This window comes from Thunnus maccoyii, chromosome 24 (genome assembly GCF_910596095.1).
Source record: "Thunnus maccoyii chromosome 24, fThuMac1.1, whole genome shotgun sequence".
Lineage (NCBI taxonomy): Eukaryota > Metazoa > Chordata > Actinopteri > Scombriformes > Scombridae > Thunnus > Thunnus maccoyii.
In genome coordinates, this window is record NC_056556.1 from 15540455 (window position 1) to 15553670 (window position 13216).

Genomic DNA, 13216 nt, shown 5'->3' on the forward strand with positions numbered 1-13216 from the left:
TTGAGTCATGTGAGAATGATTTGTAGAGAGCAACATCATATTGCATCAGCAGCAGCAGAATAAAACTGCATCTCACCAGGGCTTTGCGGTGCTTGTAGATGAAGTCCTCAGGGGACTTGGCCCATTTGGGCAGAATGACATCATTTACTCTTTCCTTGGAGATCTGCAGGCGACCCAGATCAAAGCCTAGGTGACAGGAAGAAGAAAAGACAATGATTGTGAAAAAGAGAAGCAAGGTATAGAGAGAACAAAGAGAGCAGAGAATGTATTCTTGACATATTCATGATCATGTCAGTCAGGATCTTTTCTCCAAAAAATGTTAAATAATAAGAATAACAATATGAAGCAAACTAAGGCATTATGTTTTATCATTTGTCCATATAGTGAAAACACAGTAAAAAAAATTGCAGCACTGTAGTATTGATCCATTCTACAAAAATATGTTGTGGATGTGCATTATGGATGTGCTGATCACAATTTTTTGCTTTCTTAAATAGTGAGCATCAGTCTGAATCTGCTCCAATATATATCTCTATTTTTTTATCCTGCATATCACTACAGTGTACACTTCGCCTCAAGTAGGTGAACATTCACATTAGTAAAGCGATTTGGCAGCTGAATGTTTCTTGCTCTGCATTAAGAATATATATCGTGCATTATAACTTTAATGGTAGTAGCCAATAGCATGAATAAAATACTCAAACCTCACCATTTTGGTTCTCAAGGAATTCTGGGAAGTAGAAGAACTCGGGGATGAGCTCCTTTACGTCGTTGGGGTTGTCCATGAGGGTCTGCCATGTCGCTGGGATGGAGTGGAACTGGCGGTCGGCGCAGTCAAACCTAAGTCAAGGCAGGATAGAAAATCTCATCTGTAATAATGACTATAAATAGCTGCTTTGTGCAGACACGCATTAAATCCTCTAATGGATGCTATGATTACAATCAATATCCGCACTGAGGATAAATGGAAGGAAAGGAGATTGGAAGAAAACGAAGAGGAAGGCAGGAAGACCAAGCAGAACCAAATGGATCGATAAAAAGTATGTGTAAAGCAAGGTGGACATGGCTGTGTAGCAGGCTGCCCTCCTTACCGTCCACTCTGCAGCTGGATGTGCAGGGAGGTGAAGGGCTCCACTCTGATCAGGTAGTGCATCACCCCAGCAGCGTTTGAGTAGTGGGTGCCATAATGGAACTTGTCAATGGTGCCTGTTGGGTCCTCGAAACTTTCATACCTGATGGACACATTCAAAAGATGAACCTGATTGTGCTGTCAACCTTTCAACGAGATCAACAAGACAAAATGAAACGTATTAGCTGTGTTGTTTGAGAATTACTGAAGTATGGACAGATGAAACGTACTTGTCTCTAACAGCCTTGGCATTGCGGTTGTTAAGTACCGCCACTGGCTTTGACAAGTCCCTGAATACACGAGGATCAGACAGATCCAGCTCCTCTGATGTGTAGTCAGAGAGAATCCAGGGAAACTGGTGACACACACACAAACAACAAAGGCAAACAGTTGATACTCTGCTTGATGTATTCCAGTTTTATACTAGTGTATTCAGTAAGGAACGTACCACTGGGTACTGAGCCAGGTTGTTGTATGTTCTGCCCGCAATCGTGTTGAGTTGCATCAAGTAGTCAAAGTTGGAAATCTCCCGGTTCACCCATTTCTGTGTATAAGAACAAATGCAAACAAATCCTTTCTTTTAAAATAATATACATGACACTGTTTCCGTTTCTGTGTGGTATACACTCCTAACTATGTTTAAAGATAATCGAGTAGAGTTAGAGATCACTATTTTAATCACCTCCTCCTCAATGAAGTCTTTAATTTGATTAAATTATATGCATGTAACGACTGTTTGCTACCTGTAACTGTTAATTGTGACAGCTACAGCTGTACATCATTGTTTGCTGTCCTACTCCTGCAGACTGACCTGTGTGAGTCCAGAGGCCTTGAGGAGCTCCTGTGGTGAACGGGTTCCATACAGGCTGAGGGATCGCAGCAGCAACATTCGGCTATAGACTTTGTTTCTTGCCTGTTAGTAAGAAAAGACAGCAGAGATTACCTTACTACTCTTTAAAAGGCAAGAGGGCATAAAAGTTTCTTCTCAGATCATAGAATTTTAAATTTGGTAAATGCTCATTTTTACATGTATGCTACTATAAGTAAGCTTGTGGCTCATCACCTCCTTCTTGAAGTTGAGGAAGTAGTTGGTCTGGTCGATGAGGAAGATCTCCAGAGCTGAGCGACGCAGGTTATATCGTCGCAGGTGGACCTCTCGGATCTGAGACAGGGGCCATTTGAAGTCGTGGCCCACTCCTTCAAGAAACAAGCAGACACAGTTATTGTAAGAAAAAGTACAGAGATGTTTTTGCCACATTTTCCCACCCACTGCTCTCACTGTCTCCTCACCTTCTTCTTTCTCCTGGCTGCTGTCATAGAAGTAGATGTGTTGGGTGGTGAGTTCCAGGCGGCCAGGCACCACGTCCACCACTGTCACTAGCTCACAGTCCTCCCACAGCACCAGCTTCTCCTTCTGACCTGCCTCCTCTGCTTCAACCCTGCAGGACAAGGACAAAGAATGGAAGACTGTTAAAATATATCTCGATAAATCTCGACTATTACTAAGAACAGGTCTAGTCTGTAATCACACTGCAAAGCCAGCACATAATGGTCAATGTGTAAATTTTATGATGTGTCAGTATTATCATTATCATTTGATAACTGACTGGTTGTTGGCAGCAGCGGGGTCGTCCTCCGGAAGCTCCAGTATGTCGTCTTCCAAGTCGCTGACTTTAACCTGCTTCACAGCCTCCAGCAGCAGAGACTCTGGGTTTACACGCTGCTGATGGACACCTGAGGAAAGCAAATGAGACATGAGACCTATAAAACTGGGAGGATGCATCCGGAGATGATGCAGTGGCTAATATCATATGGCAGTGATGTAAATTAACTTGACAATGCTTGTCGAGGGCTGACAAACTACAAAAACGTACCTGGCAAGTGCAAAACATCTCGCATTTTTCTGTCAGCTTAGTTTTTCATTCGATAAACAGAAGATTGACAGTTTTAAATTTGCTAACTAAAAGCTAAACTTTCCCTGACAATACCCTTTTGAAGACACCAGGCAGCACAGATACAAAAGTTTAGATTCCTTTGCTTTCAGGAAACAACCTGAACCGTTGTTTTATTTTACTGTCAGAGGGTGTACGTGGCCAGCAGGGATACAGTTTTACAGTATGCAAAGATACAGTGGATTGTTTGCTATCATGGTATTTTAATGCTATAATTTCACTAAGTTACTGGGCAGTTTAGTGGGTTATCTTTAACTTATTTTGCATCCGGCACTTGCTGGGTGGTTATTCAAGCACCTGCAAAACTCCTACTGTCTTGTGTTTTTACTCCTATAAATTTCAAATGTAGTGGGTGAACACAGCGAGGTGCAGACGTGTGGCGGTATTAACAAACTCAATCCTTTAGTTGCCTTTTCATTTTTAGTTATATATAATGAAACTATACTAGACTAGAGTTGAATCATCATCTTAAAGCCCACCCAGGGGCAGTGTTGTCTTACCCAGGTTGTCTCTCAGAGCGCTGGCCTCTCTGTGAGGGTCAAAGTTGTAATTTCGGACCAGCTTCAGCCTCATACGGGAGAAGTTCTCAGCACTGGACACCCTCCAGTGCATCTCATCCTGTTGCCTGTTAGAAATGGTTAAAAAACATGTTTAACACATCTGGATTCTTCCTATTCATGTTTATTTTCTCCTGCTAAAGCTACTGTTTCAATGTTATCTTAGTAAGACAAGTAGTGACATTGATGTCAGTACCTTTCAGCCCAGGGCCCCCTCTCACACACCAGACCCCGCCGTGCTGCCTTCCACTGCCTCAGGGTGGCACTGTTCTGGCTGTGCTGCTGCTTCAACATGCTGTTGTAGCGTAGGTTCTCCTGGCGGCCTCGGCGTGAGAAGGGCTCCACAAATTGCTCCTGAAGGATAAAAATAAAAGGAATAGGCGGCGTGTGGGAGTAGTTTTATGTAGCATCTTTAAAAGGCCAGAAATGGAGGGGAAAGGCTTCAGGCATTATTGTATATTCATCACTAATCAAACTAACCTGGAAGCGGATCTTGCTCTCGCCCCTCTCCCTCTCTCTCTTATGCAGGCTGACCATGAAGGCCTCATAGCACTCCTTCCAGTAGAGAGCCATGGTCTCATGACCCTGGCTGAACATCTCTATTTCATACTGCTTCATATACGGAATAATCTGAAGACAAATGGAAGTCATTTTAATTAATTTTTTATCCAACATCATCTAAAACAACAAAAGTGACAGTAAATTTCAGTCTCATACATATTTGTCGAGGTAGACGCGCCACTCAGGCGAGTTGCAGTACAGCTGGAAGTCCTCGAAGAAGGACGGGCTGCCGTTGGTGTCGGGGAGCTGGGGGAGGTGCAGCTCCATGTAGAGTAGGCGGTGGACTTTGGAGAGCAGCGTTCGCAGCAGAGGAACCAGGAAAGAGTACATCTCCTCTGTCTGCTCCTGGACGGAGCGCCGCAGGATGCCCTCCACCTTACCTAGCAGGTAGCAGGCTTCGTCCTGGCTGGACACCTCCTTCGTCTGCAGGATGCCATTGAGTTTGGCAGTAGCCATAGCACACACCTGGGATGGGAGAAAGAGGACAGAGGTAATTTATTAAAGTGCATGCATGCATGGGCTTTGTTTTTACAAAAAGACACAAAAACACAACTGTATAAACAAGGAAGAAATGTTGGATAATTAAGAAAAAAGTTCACCTCAGGGTCTTCTTGGGCCATGAAGCCCAGCAGAAGTCTAAGTCCAACTTGGGAGAGCTGGAACCACTGGGTGCCTGAAGAGTACCACACCATGAGGCTGTCCATTAGCGTCACAGTCTCCTCCAGCACCTTTTCCGTCCACAGCGCTGGATTGACCAGGCCTTCCGCCTGCAGGAAATCTTGTACCATGTGAAGCAACCGCACTGCGTTCTCTGTGTGTTGTGGTAACGTGGCAGCAGATGCCTCACGGTTATCACTCACCGCCCACTCCAACATACGTTCCATAAGACTAGAGGAGAAAGAGAGTTCAATGAGGAGAGGAGACCGACTGTTAGCAAGTCTGTCTCTGGAAGCATTCAGAATGTTTTCAGCTCCTGCACGTGCAGTGCTGTCAGCAGTCTAACAGGGGGCTGACCTGAGTTTGATTTGGTCGACAGGAAGCAGCAGCTCGTTGGCGGTGCCCAGTTTGGTGAGAGCTGAGAAGACCTGGCCGCGCTCCAGCCATGCTGTATCATCAGAACCTTCTACACCACGCCACATCACACACAGCACTATCTCCAGGAGCATGCTGCACAGTTCCTCTTCTGCTCGCTAGGGGGCAACACCAGACCAGACAGAAAAATAGAGGGTAATGATTAGAATAGATTCGATTAAAGGAAACTTCATTGATCCCACTGGTGAAGACTGTAGAACTGCAGCAGTAGGTAACAGGATACAGCAAAGAGGGAAATAGGATATTAAGAAGAAGTTGACAAATATATTGTCACCAACAATTAGAACAATCTTAAAGTTATGTAATTTGTGTGCAGATACTATACTTAATGCATTCTAATACTTGTCAAAGCCTAACGACAGCCTGAGTTTCAGTGGGATCCCGTTTCTAATGAGTCTGATATAAACTGTTCTATCTTGAATGTGGATGATAGTGTGATGATTTAGATATTGGCTAAATTTATACTGCCAGCAGATCAAATACTTTGACAGATTTCCCCAACTAATACTTGTAATATGACACATTTAAAGCTGTAACTGACAGCCTCCTGCTGTAGGAGGAGACAGGTTGTCTCTCTTCCACCTCTACCTCGCAGTGACACCATGAAATGATGAAAAAAAGCGTAGTAGATGAAAGGCTGTGTTGGGCTCCCTGAGGTGGCAGTGACATTTCACCCACCTAGTCAGAAGCTCTTCCTGTTTAGTATCATTAAGACAACCTCAGAGTACTGACTACCATATAAAGTAAAGACACCAGGGCTTGTGATATTAAATGATATGACATTTTTGAAATTCCTACTCCAAACTAGAGAAAAATGTGGGCTCTTTTACAGCTCAACTAGTACTAAGCTTTCTGCCAGACCCATGAGATCCCCCTTTCACCTCAGCATTGTTGAAGGACTCCCCCAATGAGATGCTGTCACTGAAGAGAAAGCTGTCTTCAGTCAAGGTGGAAGTTGCATCTCGATCCCCGGAGCTCCCTGGGAAAGGCTTAGAAGTCTCCAGGGGTGACGGTGTGCTGGGCATGCTACCAGGCGTTTGACTGCCGCTCTCCCCGCCCTCGTACGCCTGCAGGTGGGACAGATCCAGCATCAAGCCCCCTGATTTTCCCACTACCCAGGGCTTGACGTGGAGTTGTGGCTCAGTGGAGGCAGAGGAAGATGGTGTGTCCAGCAGCGAGATGACGTCACCGTTCTCCAGGCTGTCTACAGAGCGAGTATCACCTATGCTGAGCCGGTCATCCTCCATCCGGTCCAAGCGGCCAGAGCTGCCTGTCCGCGCCCTCCTCTCCAACGGCAGCTCCAGGCGGTTAGTGCTGCTGCCACTGGGCCGGTTCAAGTCCAGGCTACAGGTGCTGACGGTGTCAGCACTCCGCAGTGGCAATGACCCTTCACCTCGCAGGTAGAGCCGCATGAGGGTGTCCTGCCAACACTGCTGCCTTGATATCTGGACGGCAGCATCCTGTTGGGACTGTAGCAGCTGGTACACCTAAAGAAAAAGAAGGAAAAAGATTAAACTTTAACGATGCATGCAGGGGAACTGAATCATTTACCATCAAGAGGTAAAGGATAAAAAGAAAAAAGAAATACTACTAATGGCCTGCATTTTTTCAGCGACAGGAAATCAATGTATTTACATTCTCTAATTGTTAGTGGCAGAGTCCGCCATTGCCGCACCTGATACAAATTGCCAATGTATGGGAGAGGGATTCATATGAAAACAATGCCTGTATGTAATCCAGTGTAACTATTTATCATTTTATCTCAAGCAGATCAGCCGCACTGTTTACTGTTCACTCTCCTAATGCTGTATGAGTGCAGTATTAAGTTACTGCTAATGCTAACCCAACATTTTCTACTGCTGCTGCTCCACATTAAAAGCACTCAATCTGCGCTGTTCTTTACTGTGTGCAGCATGAAATCGGATCGCGGATGATGGAAAAGGCCAATTACTGTCTGACATCTTCATTAAAAACAATGTGAGTTTGTTTGGCTGCACTGTAAACAGATCCACTGTTGCACAGTTGCTCTTTTGTTGTGTTTCTGATTAAGTAGTAGCTTAAGGAGTGTTTCCTGTAGAAATAAACTGTACTTGCTGTTACCACCAGTAGCCACAGAATTAACCAAATCAACCAGGACTGAAATCTTAAGGAAAAATGAATGAAAAGTACCAGTAAGTATGGTTATGATTGACTGAGCGTCTGCAGGTTTAAGTGCAGGTGTTTTCTCACCCTCTTGCAGACAAGGAGGCGTACGCTGGGTCCGGCCCGGTGAGTCAGCTGGACCAGAGCCATTAGGTCCTTATAGTTCACTACGTGATCTGTAGATTTTAGACACAAACACAAACACACACATATTTACATTTCTGCAACTGTATATAGTATTGATTAGGGCTTCCTAATGCTATTTGCCTGGTCTGTTCCTAATGACAAACAGGGGAGCGATTCTGTTCATTGACTCCGACATAAAGCCTGGGCTCCATCGATCTGTCCAAAGTATTGGTCAGACACTTTCTCAGCCTTTCTACAACGGTGTTCACCCTTCAACTCCACAGTATACTGTGTGCAGGACTGGAGTTGAATTAAGCTTAATCCACATTGCTTCTCTGTTTAGAGAAAACAAATAATGGGTTCTGGCTTGATGCTCTATGAGGACTCATGTAATTGATTCCATTAATTTTTGAGCGATCATTTAAAAGTACTGGCCTTGATGGACAGTAAAGAATGAAATAGTATGACTGAAATAAAAACACTTCTTTACTGACAGCTAGTTATGTATATCTAAACAAACAAATATACAGAATGGTGTTAAATTATTAAAAAAAGAAAAGCTGACCTGTGTGGAGGACCTGGTTGAGGAGACATCGGATCAGGGTTGGAGTGATGTGAAGTTCGGAGAAGAGCAGCGACAGACCGGCGTATCCTGCCTCCCTCAGCCGCAAACGCTGTTTATTCTTCTCATAGACACGGTCGTAGCGCAACATGCGTTCAAACAACTGCACAGAGGTGAGGAAAGATCAGTTATTTCCACTGCAAAAATATGGTCACATTTTAAAAATAATACAAGTAATGACTCTGCTTGTCTAACACACTTGTAGACAAAAACCTTACTTTTGTTTTAGCACTGTTAAGAGAAAGATTTGTGGAATTCAGTGAATTCTACACATTTTACAAGAGGCATTTGGTTAGTATTTGCTTCCCAGGTGTAGTTGGCTGTAACCCACCTTGAAGACAAGCTCTCGGAGTCGGTCTGAGTGTTTGTTATTGAGCAGAAGAGCGTAGCAGGAGTCGGCCGCCCCGGGCTCATAAAGGAGCAAGAAGAGCTGGTCCCTGGATTGACTGCTCTGAAGGAGGCTAATCAACAATTCCAGCAGCCCACAGAGCTGCAAAACACACAACCACAACAAAAATGGGATTAATCACCTATAAGAAGGTACAGTAGTGACCTTTAGACAGCACTCCCACCATTTTTTCACTCTTGTGTAGTCAAATTTGCTTGTTTTGACAGATTTCAGCGTAATTTCGATAAAAAGATCAAAGCACTAAAAGATAGCAGAAAAATGTATGCATCTTTAACCATGAACTGGGAGCTGTGGACAAAGCAAATCTGATATTGGAATCAGTTGTTTAATGGTGTTAAAAGTGTGGCAGCGTTCATTTGGAACCAAAACAATTTGCGTGCTCGTATTGCAAAATTTATATTTTGTTCAACAAATGCAATTTTAAGACAACATTGAACGAGAATTTTTCACAGTATATATTTTAAGTATTTCAAGATAATCCATTAAGCTTTTGAAGACTCCGAATGGATAAATTGTATGAGAGAGCTGGCAGATGCCTAGCAGTGGAGGAGGATCATGCGATTATATTGACCATATGTTCATAGAAGGTGATGTAAGCTCCCACATTTAGTACTGCAGTGTAAGAGGATATGCAAAGTGACAGACAAAATGAAAAACAAGCCGGGACTAAAAAAGGAAGAGAGGTGGAGTGAAGGTGTGACAAGAGGAGGAAATGGATTTCACAAAATAGGTGACAGAAACCAAGTCCTGTGAAAAGTTTATCCGGTGGGTGCATGAGCTTAAGACAGACGGCTTCATAGACAGACAAGTATTTAAGCGGTCTGTCTCTGCCATACCGCACTGATGGGTATTGTTGGAGAAACCTTCCCTGATTTTTCTGCTTACAGAGAGAAAAAATGTTTAAAAATAATGCAGAGGGAGTGAGAGAGAAGCCGGCAAAACAGCTGCCAGGCGGGAAATGAGCCGGCAGCTTCCTGCGCAGGCATCGCTGCAGTAATTCTCATGGGGAAACAGAAAATCCTGTAATGAGGTTCATCATATTTCACAATGAACTCTTCAAATGGCAAGAGTGGTTGGCAGTAACCCGTTTTACAATAAAAGGGTCAGCTGGCAAACATACACTAATAATAACTTGACCTACTCCAAATTTCTTAGATGTTGGCACGACACACCTTAAGCTACTGACGGACTCCCCGTGAGGTTAAAAATGAATTAAACTTTTGTTCATAGTGAATGTTGCACTCTGTTTATGTGTTTTAGGGGTATTCTGGTCTTTATTGGGGACAATCTTAACTGCAGTCTGATCTAGTACAACAAGAAGTTTTATGTCAAGATTTAAGCTTGGCGTTTTCTTTCTGCAGGCACTGTGGTGCATCTTCTACTAAAATACTCATTTTTTCCTTTCACAAAACAGGTTTATTTAAAGAACTTTTAAGTGCATTATTGCTCTGAGTCCCCCCCATCATAACCTCTCCCCCCTCACCTGCTCCTCGTCCCCGATAGCAGCCATGTATCCCAGAATGCTGTGCATCTCCTCCTGTGACATGCCCTTGCCGATGTAGTACTTGATGAGGCCACAGAGAGACGCCCGGATGGTACGAATGTCATCTTCGCTAAGGTCACTCTCTTTATTACTGTTCTTCCTAAAGTACAGAGCAGAGCATAATGTTTTGAGTTGAAGAGACTAGAGACTAGTATTGGGAAAAACTATATTAGGTGGGAAATGGAGTCTCACCCATAATAGAGGCGTATTGTGTCCAAAAGGAATTGAACTCCATATCTTTTACGGAACTGCTTCCTGTTGTCTTTGATGACAGTGGACATGTACTGGATATGACCTTCATTAGAAATAAACAAACAAGAGCACAACTCAGAACTGGGACACACTCTTATTTGCTCTATTCTTAATAACTATTTTACTCAACAGCATCCTTTTCATTGATGCTATTACCAATTCTTATTTAATCTGATCTCACCTTTACAGAAGAACAGTGAAAATATAATTACACACGCTCTCAAACATGCAAACATAAATACTGTACATAAATATAGATCTCACCTATGCGTAAAGGGAAGTCTCCTTTGTTCCAGATGTTGAAGTTGAACAGTAGATGTGTGTGAAGCTGCTGCAGCAGAGCCTGGTTCTTCTCATATGTCACCTGCTCTATCAGCAGCTGCATAGCAACCAGCACGCTGACGTCCACATGACCCGCTGGCAGCTAAACACAAACAAACAATATATTGTATTCACATAACTATGAGTTCAACTTTACAGGCACACATGCAAAGGGGAGAGAATACACAGATGATCTGAAAACGTGAGTTTTAAGAGACAAAGAGACAGGTGAAACAGGTGCAATTCTGTCACATTAACACTAATGAGCACGACTGACGAACAATTATCAAGCAACATCACCCCTAACACCGTCTACACAATGCAAATAAGGGACTTGTTGGAATGGGGAAACACATAAGTGGTTTATTTGAACACTCACCATTTACAGGGTGTGGTTGCTTTGCCCAGAGCAATTATTACCGCATCTAAGACACTTTCTTTAATCTGGGTCTCTGTGGAGGTTTTTACTTTCCCATGGTTTAAAAGCTGATTCAGAGGTATTTCCACCCCCCACCCCCCCCAATAAACAAATAAATACTGAGGCACTTGGGCCAAGAAGATTGGACAAAAGATACAAAAGGAGAGGGAGAAGAAAGAGAGCTGAGGAAGCAAGAATGAGCAATCGAGGGAAATAGAGCGATACAAAGGAAAGACAAACACAGACACACAGAACAAACACATAGATGAACATACAGACGGGGACAAAAGCCATCTGAGGCGAATTAATTTACTTGGTGAGGTCCGTTCATGATTCTCACACCGTTTTGTATCCGGGCCTCGCACAAAAAAACTGAAGTCAGTAAGAGATTCTTAATTCTTCCGCTGCAGAACCTCTTGAAGTAAAACTAATCCAGCTTGAATAGGGTGAAAAACACAAGAGGTTTATTCTAAGTCCTTTTTGCATGGACTAGTATTATGTGGGGATACTGTGTAATTAATTCATTTTGTGAAATGCATTCCATCGGTAGAAAATGGCCAGACACTGTTTGTCAAGAACCACACCTCTGCCGAATCATATACCCCACCCCACAATTTGCTAAAAGGCATAGAATTTATGTTTTTGGTGCAAGTTGTGTTTTGCGGTCTTAAAGTATGAATTGAAAATATTTATTCATATTCATATTTTCATTTCAGACTGGCCTGCTATCAAGAAATGTATGATTTATGAATTTAATCATTTGCAGATCTTTAGTTAATAGTCTCCTCCTGTGCACAGCGCCCATTATTCCCGTCTACGCCCTGACACCCTGGTAATATCAGTCGTGTGGCGGTTTAGGCTTAAACAGAGACCTTCTGTAGCAGGGCTCCCAGTGTGCCGAGACCATGCGAGTGGAGCAGATTCTCCTGGTTGATTAGGTGTCTCTGCAGGAAATGTTTCAGCACCAGCAGTAAGGTGGCCACCAGATTCTTCTCCAGGCGTGCCTCTGAAATAGAATGTGAGAAAATACATTTGTTTCCACATGCTGGTTATTAACACAGTGCCCCGACTTCACAGTTCAGTGGAGAGTAAGGAGAAATTGGGGGAGGAGGGGGGAGTAATATTGGAGGTTGTGGCAGAACAGACCTGAAGCTCTGTTAGATGGGAGAATGACCCAGTCTCCATCAGCTGGTGTGGTCACATCAGGAGTGATGAAATCTGACCCAGCTGCAGGATCAATGGCCTGTTGATCAGGGGTCATCAGAGATAACTGCTCCAGTATAGGGATAAGCACTTGCAGGCCGCCCACACAGTTGATCATATCCTGCCAAAGACAGAACAGCAACACATATTAATACAGAAAATACACATTCATGTAAGAGAGGTCAGCATGTAGCGGGCGCTCTTAAAAGGTATAGAAAAATCAAGTGTGCAAAGGTCACATTAGAGTCCTTGCAATATTCCTTGGAGCACAGAACAAATGTGACGGCATGAGTGGGATGTTCCTCCCACCTTGATATCCCAGTTGACGACTTTGTTCCCAGTCAAGCGTCCATGCAGCATGTTGGGGGACAGATCGAGGCAGATGGGGTTCCTACACGCCTGTTGACAAAATAGCCACGTTTAGGGAACAACTGGTAGATTTCCTGGACTGTTGTAAGAATATAATTTTATCTTGCTAAAATCATTCCTTAATTCATGGTGACTACATTTAAAAGCAGTAGCCAGATTTCCCCACTCTGACACACAGAGAACTGAAGGAACCTATGTGGCTGATTTTAAAGCTTTAACAAGAAATGGCTGAAACCGCAGTGGTCCAAATCACCTTGGGTGAGTAGTGTAGCAGCAATTTGGTTGAAAGGTCACCGAGTTCTGATTCCTGGGCTTTGAATGGAGAGATACAGTTTGGACCTGCATAGAAGAAAGAGTGAGAATGTAAGACAGAGAAAGAATAGAATAAAAACATTCTTACTTTACTTTTATGTAATCTATGATCTGTATTCAGTTTCAATATCATCATTTGAATTTGAATTTGAGTTTTCTGTACTGCTCTTCATCTTTATTGTGGGATGCTGCTCATCTTATGAAATAC

The 13216-nt window shown here is 43.4% G+C and overlaps 1 protein-coding gene across 2 annotated transcripts in view; it reads right to left on the minus strand.

Moving 5' to 3' along the window:
* nbeal1 (neurobeachin-like 1) overlaps nt 1-13216 on the minus strand; it is a 43922-nt gene that overhangs the window by 7060 nt on the left and 23646 nt on the right. For both annotated transcript variants that reach the window (XM_042404793.1, XM_042404794.1), the window contains 26 exons: nt 12950-13035; nt 12637-12726; nt 12271-12448; nt 11997-12130; nt 10650-10809; nt 10326-10428; nt 10074-10233; nt 8513-8671; nt 8125-8284; nt 7521-7609; nt 6173-6778; nt 5214-5389; nt 4799-5087; nt 4356-4664; nt 4119-4268; nt 3835-3992; nt 3582-3706; nt 2737-2863; nt 2420-2568; nt 2193-2326; nt 1941-2042; nt 1578-1673; nt 1360-1484; nt 1092-1232; nt 710-840; nt 77-186 (listed from right to left, as the gene is read on the minus strand). In XM_042404793.1, coding sequence (XP_042260727.1) covers nt 77-186; nt 710-840; nt 1092-1232; nt 1360-1484; nt 1578-1673; nt 1941-2042; nt 2193-2326; nt 2420-2568; nt 2737-2863; nt 3582-3706; nt 3835-3992; nt 4119-4268; nt 4356-4664; nt 4799-5087; nt 5214-5389; nt 6173-6778; nt 7521-7609; nt 8125-8284; nt 8513-8671; nt 10074-10233; nt 10326-10428; nt 10650-10809; nt 11997-12130; nt 12271-12448; nt 12637-12726; nt 12950-13035 — 4247 coding nt within the window. The remainder of the gene's footprint in view (nt 1-76; nt 187-709; nt 841-1091; nt 1233-1359; nt 1485-1577; nt 1674-1940; nt 2043-2192; nt 2327-2419; nt 2569-2736; nt 2864-3581; nt 3707-3834; nt 3993-4118; nt 4269-4355; nt 4665-4798; nt 5088-5213; nt 5390-6172; nt 6779-7520; nt 7610-8124; nt 8285-8512; nt 8672-10073; nt 10234-10325; nt 10429-10649; nt 10810-11996; nt 12131-12270; nt 12449-12636; nt 12727-12949; nt 13036-13216) is intronic.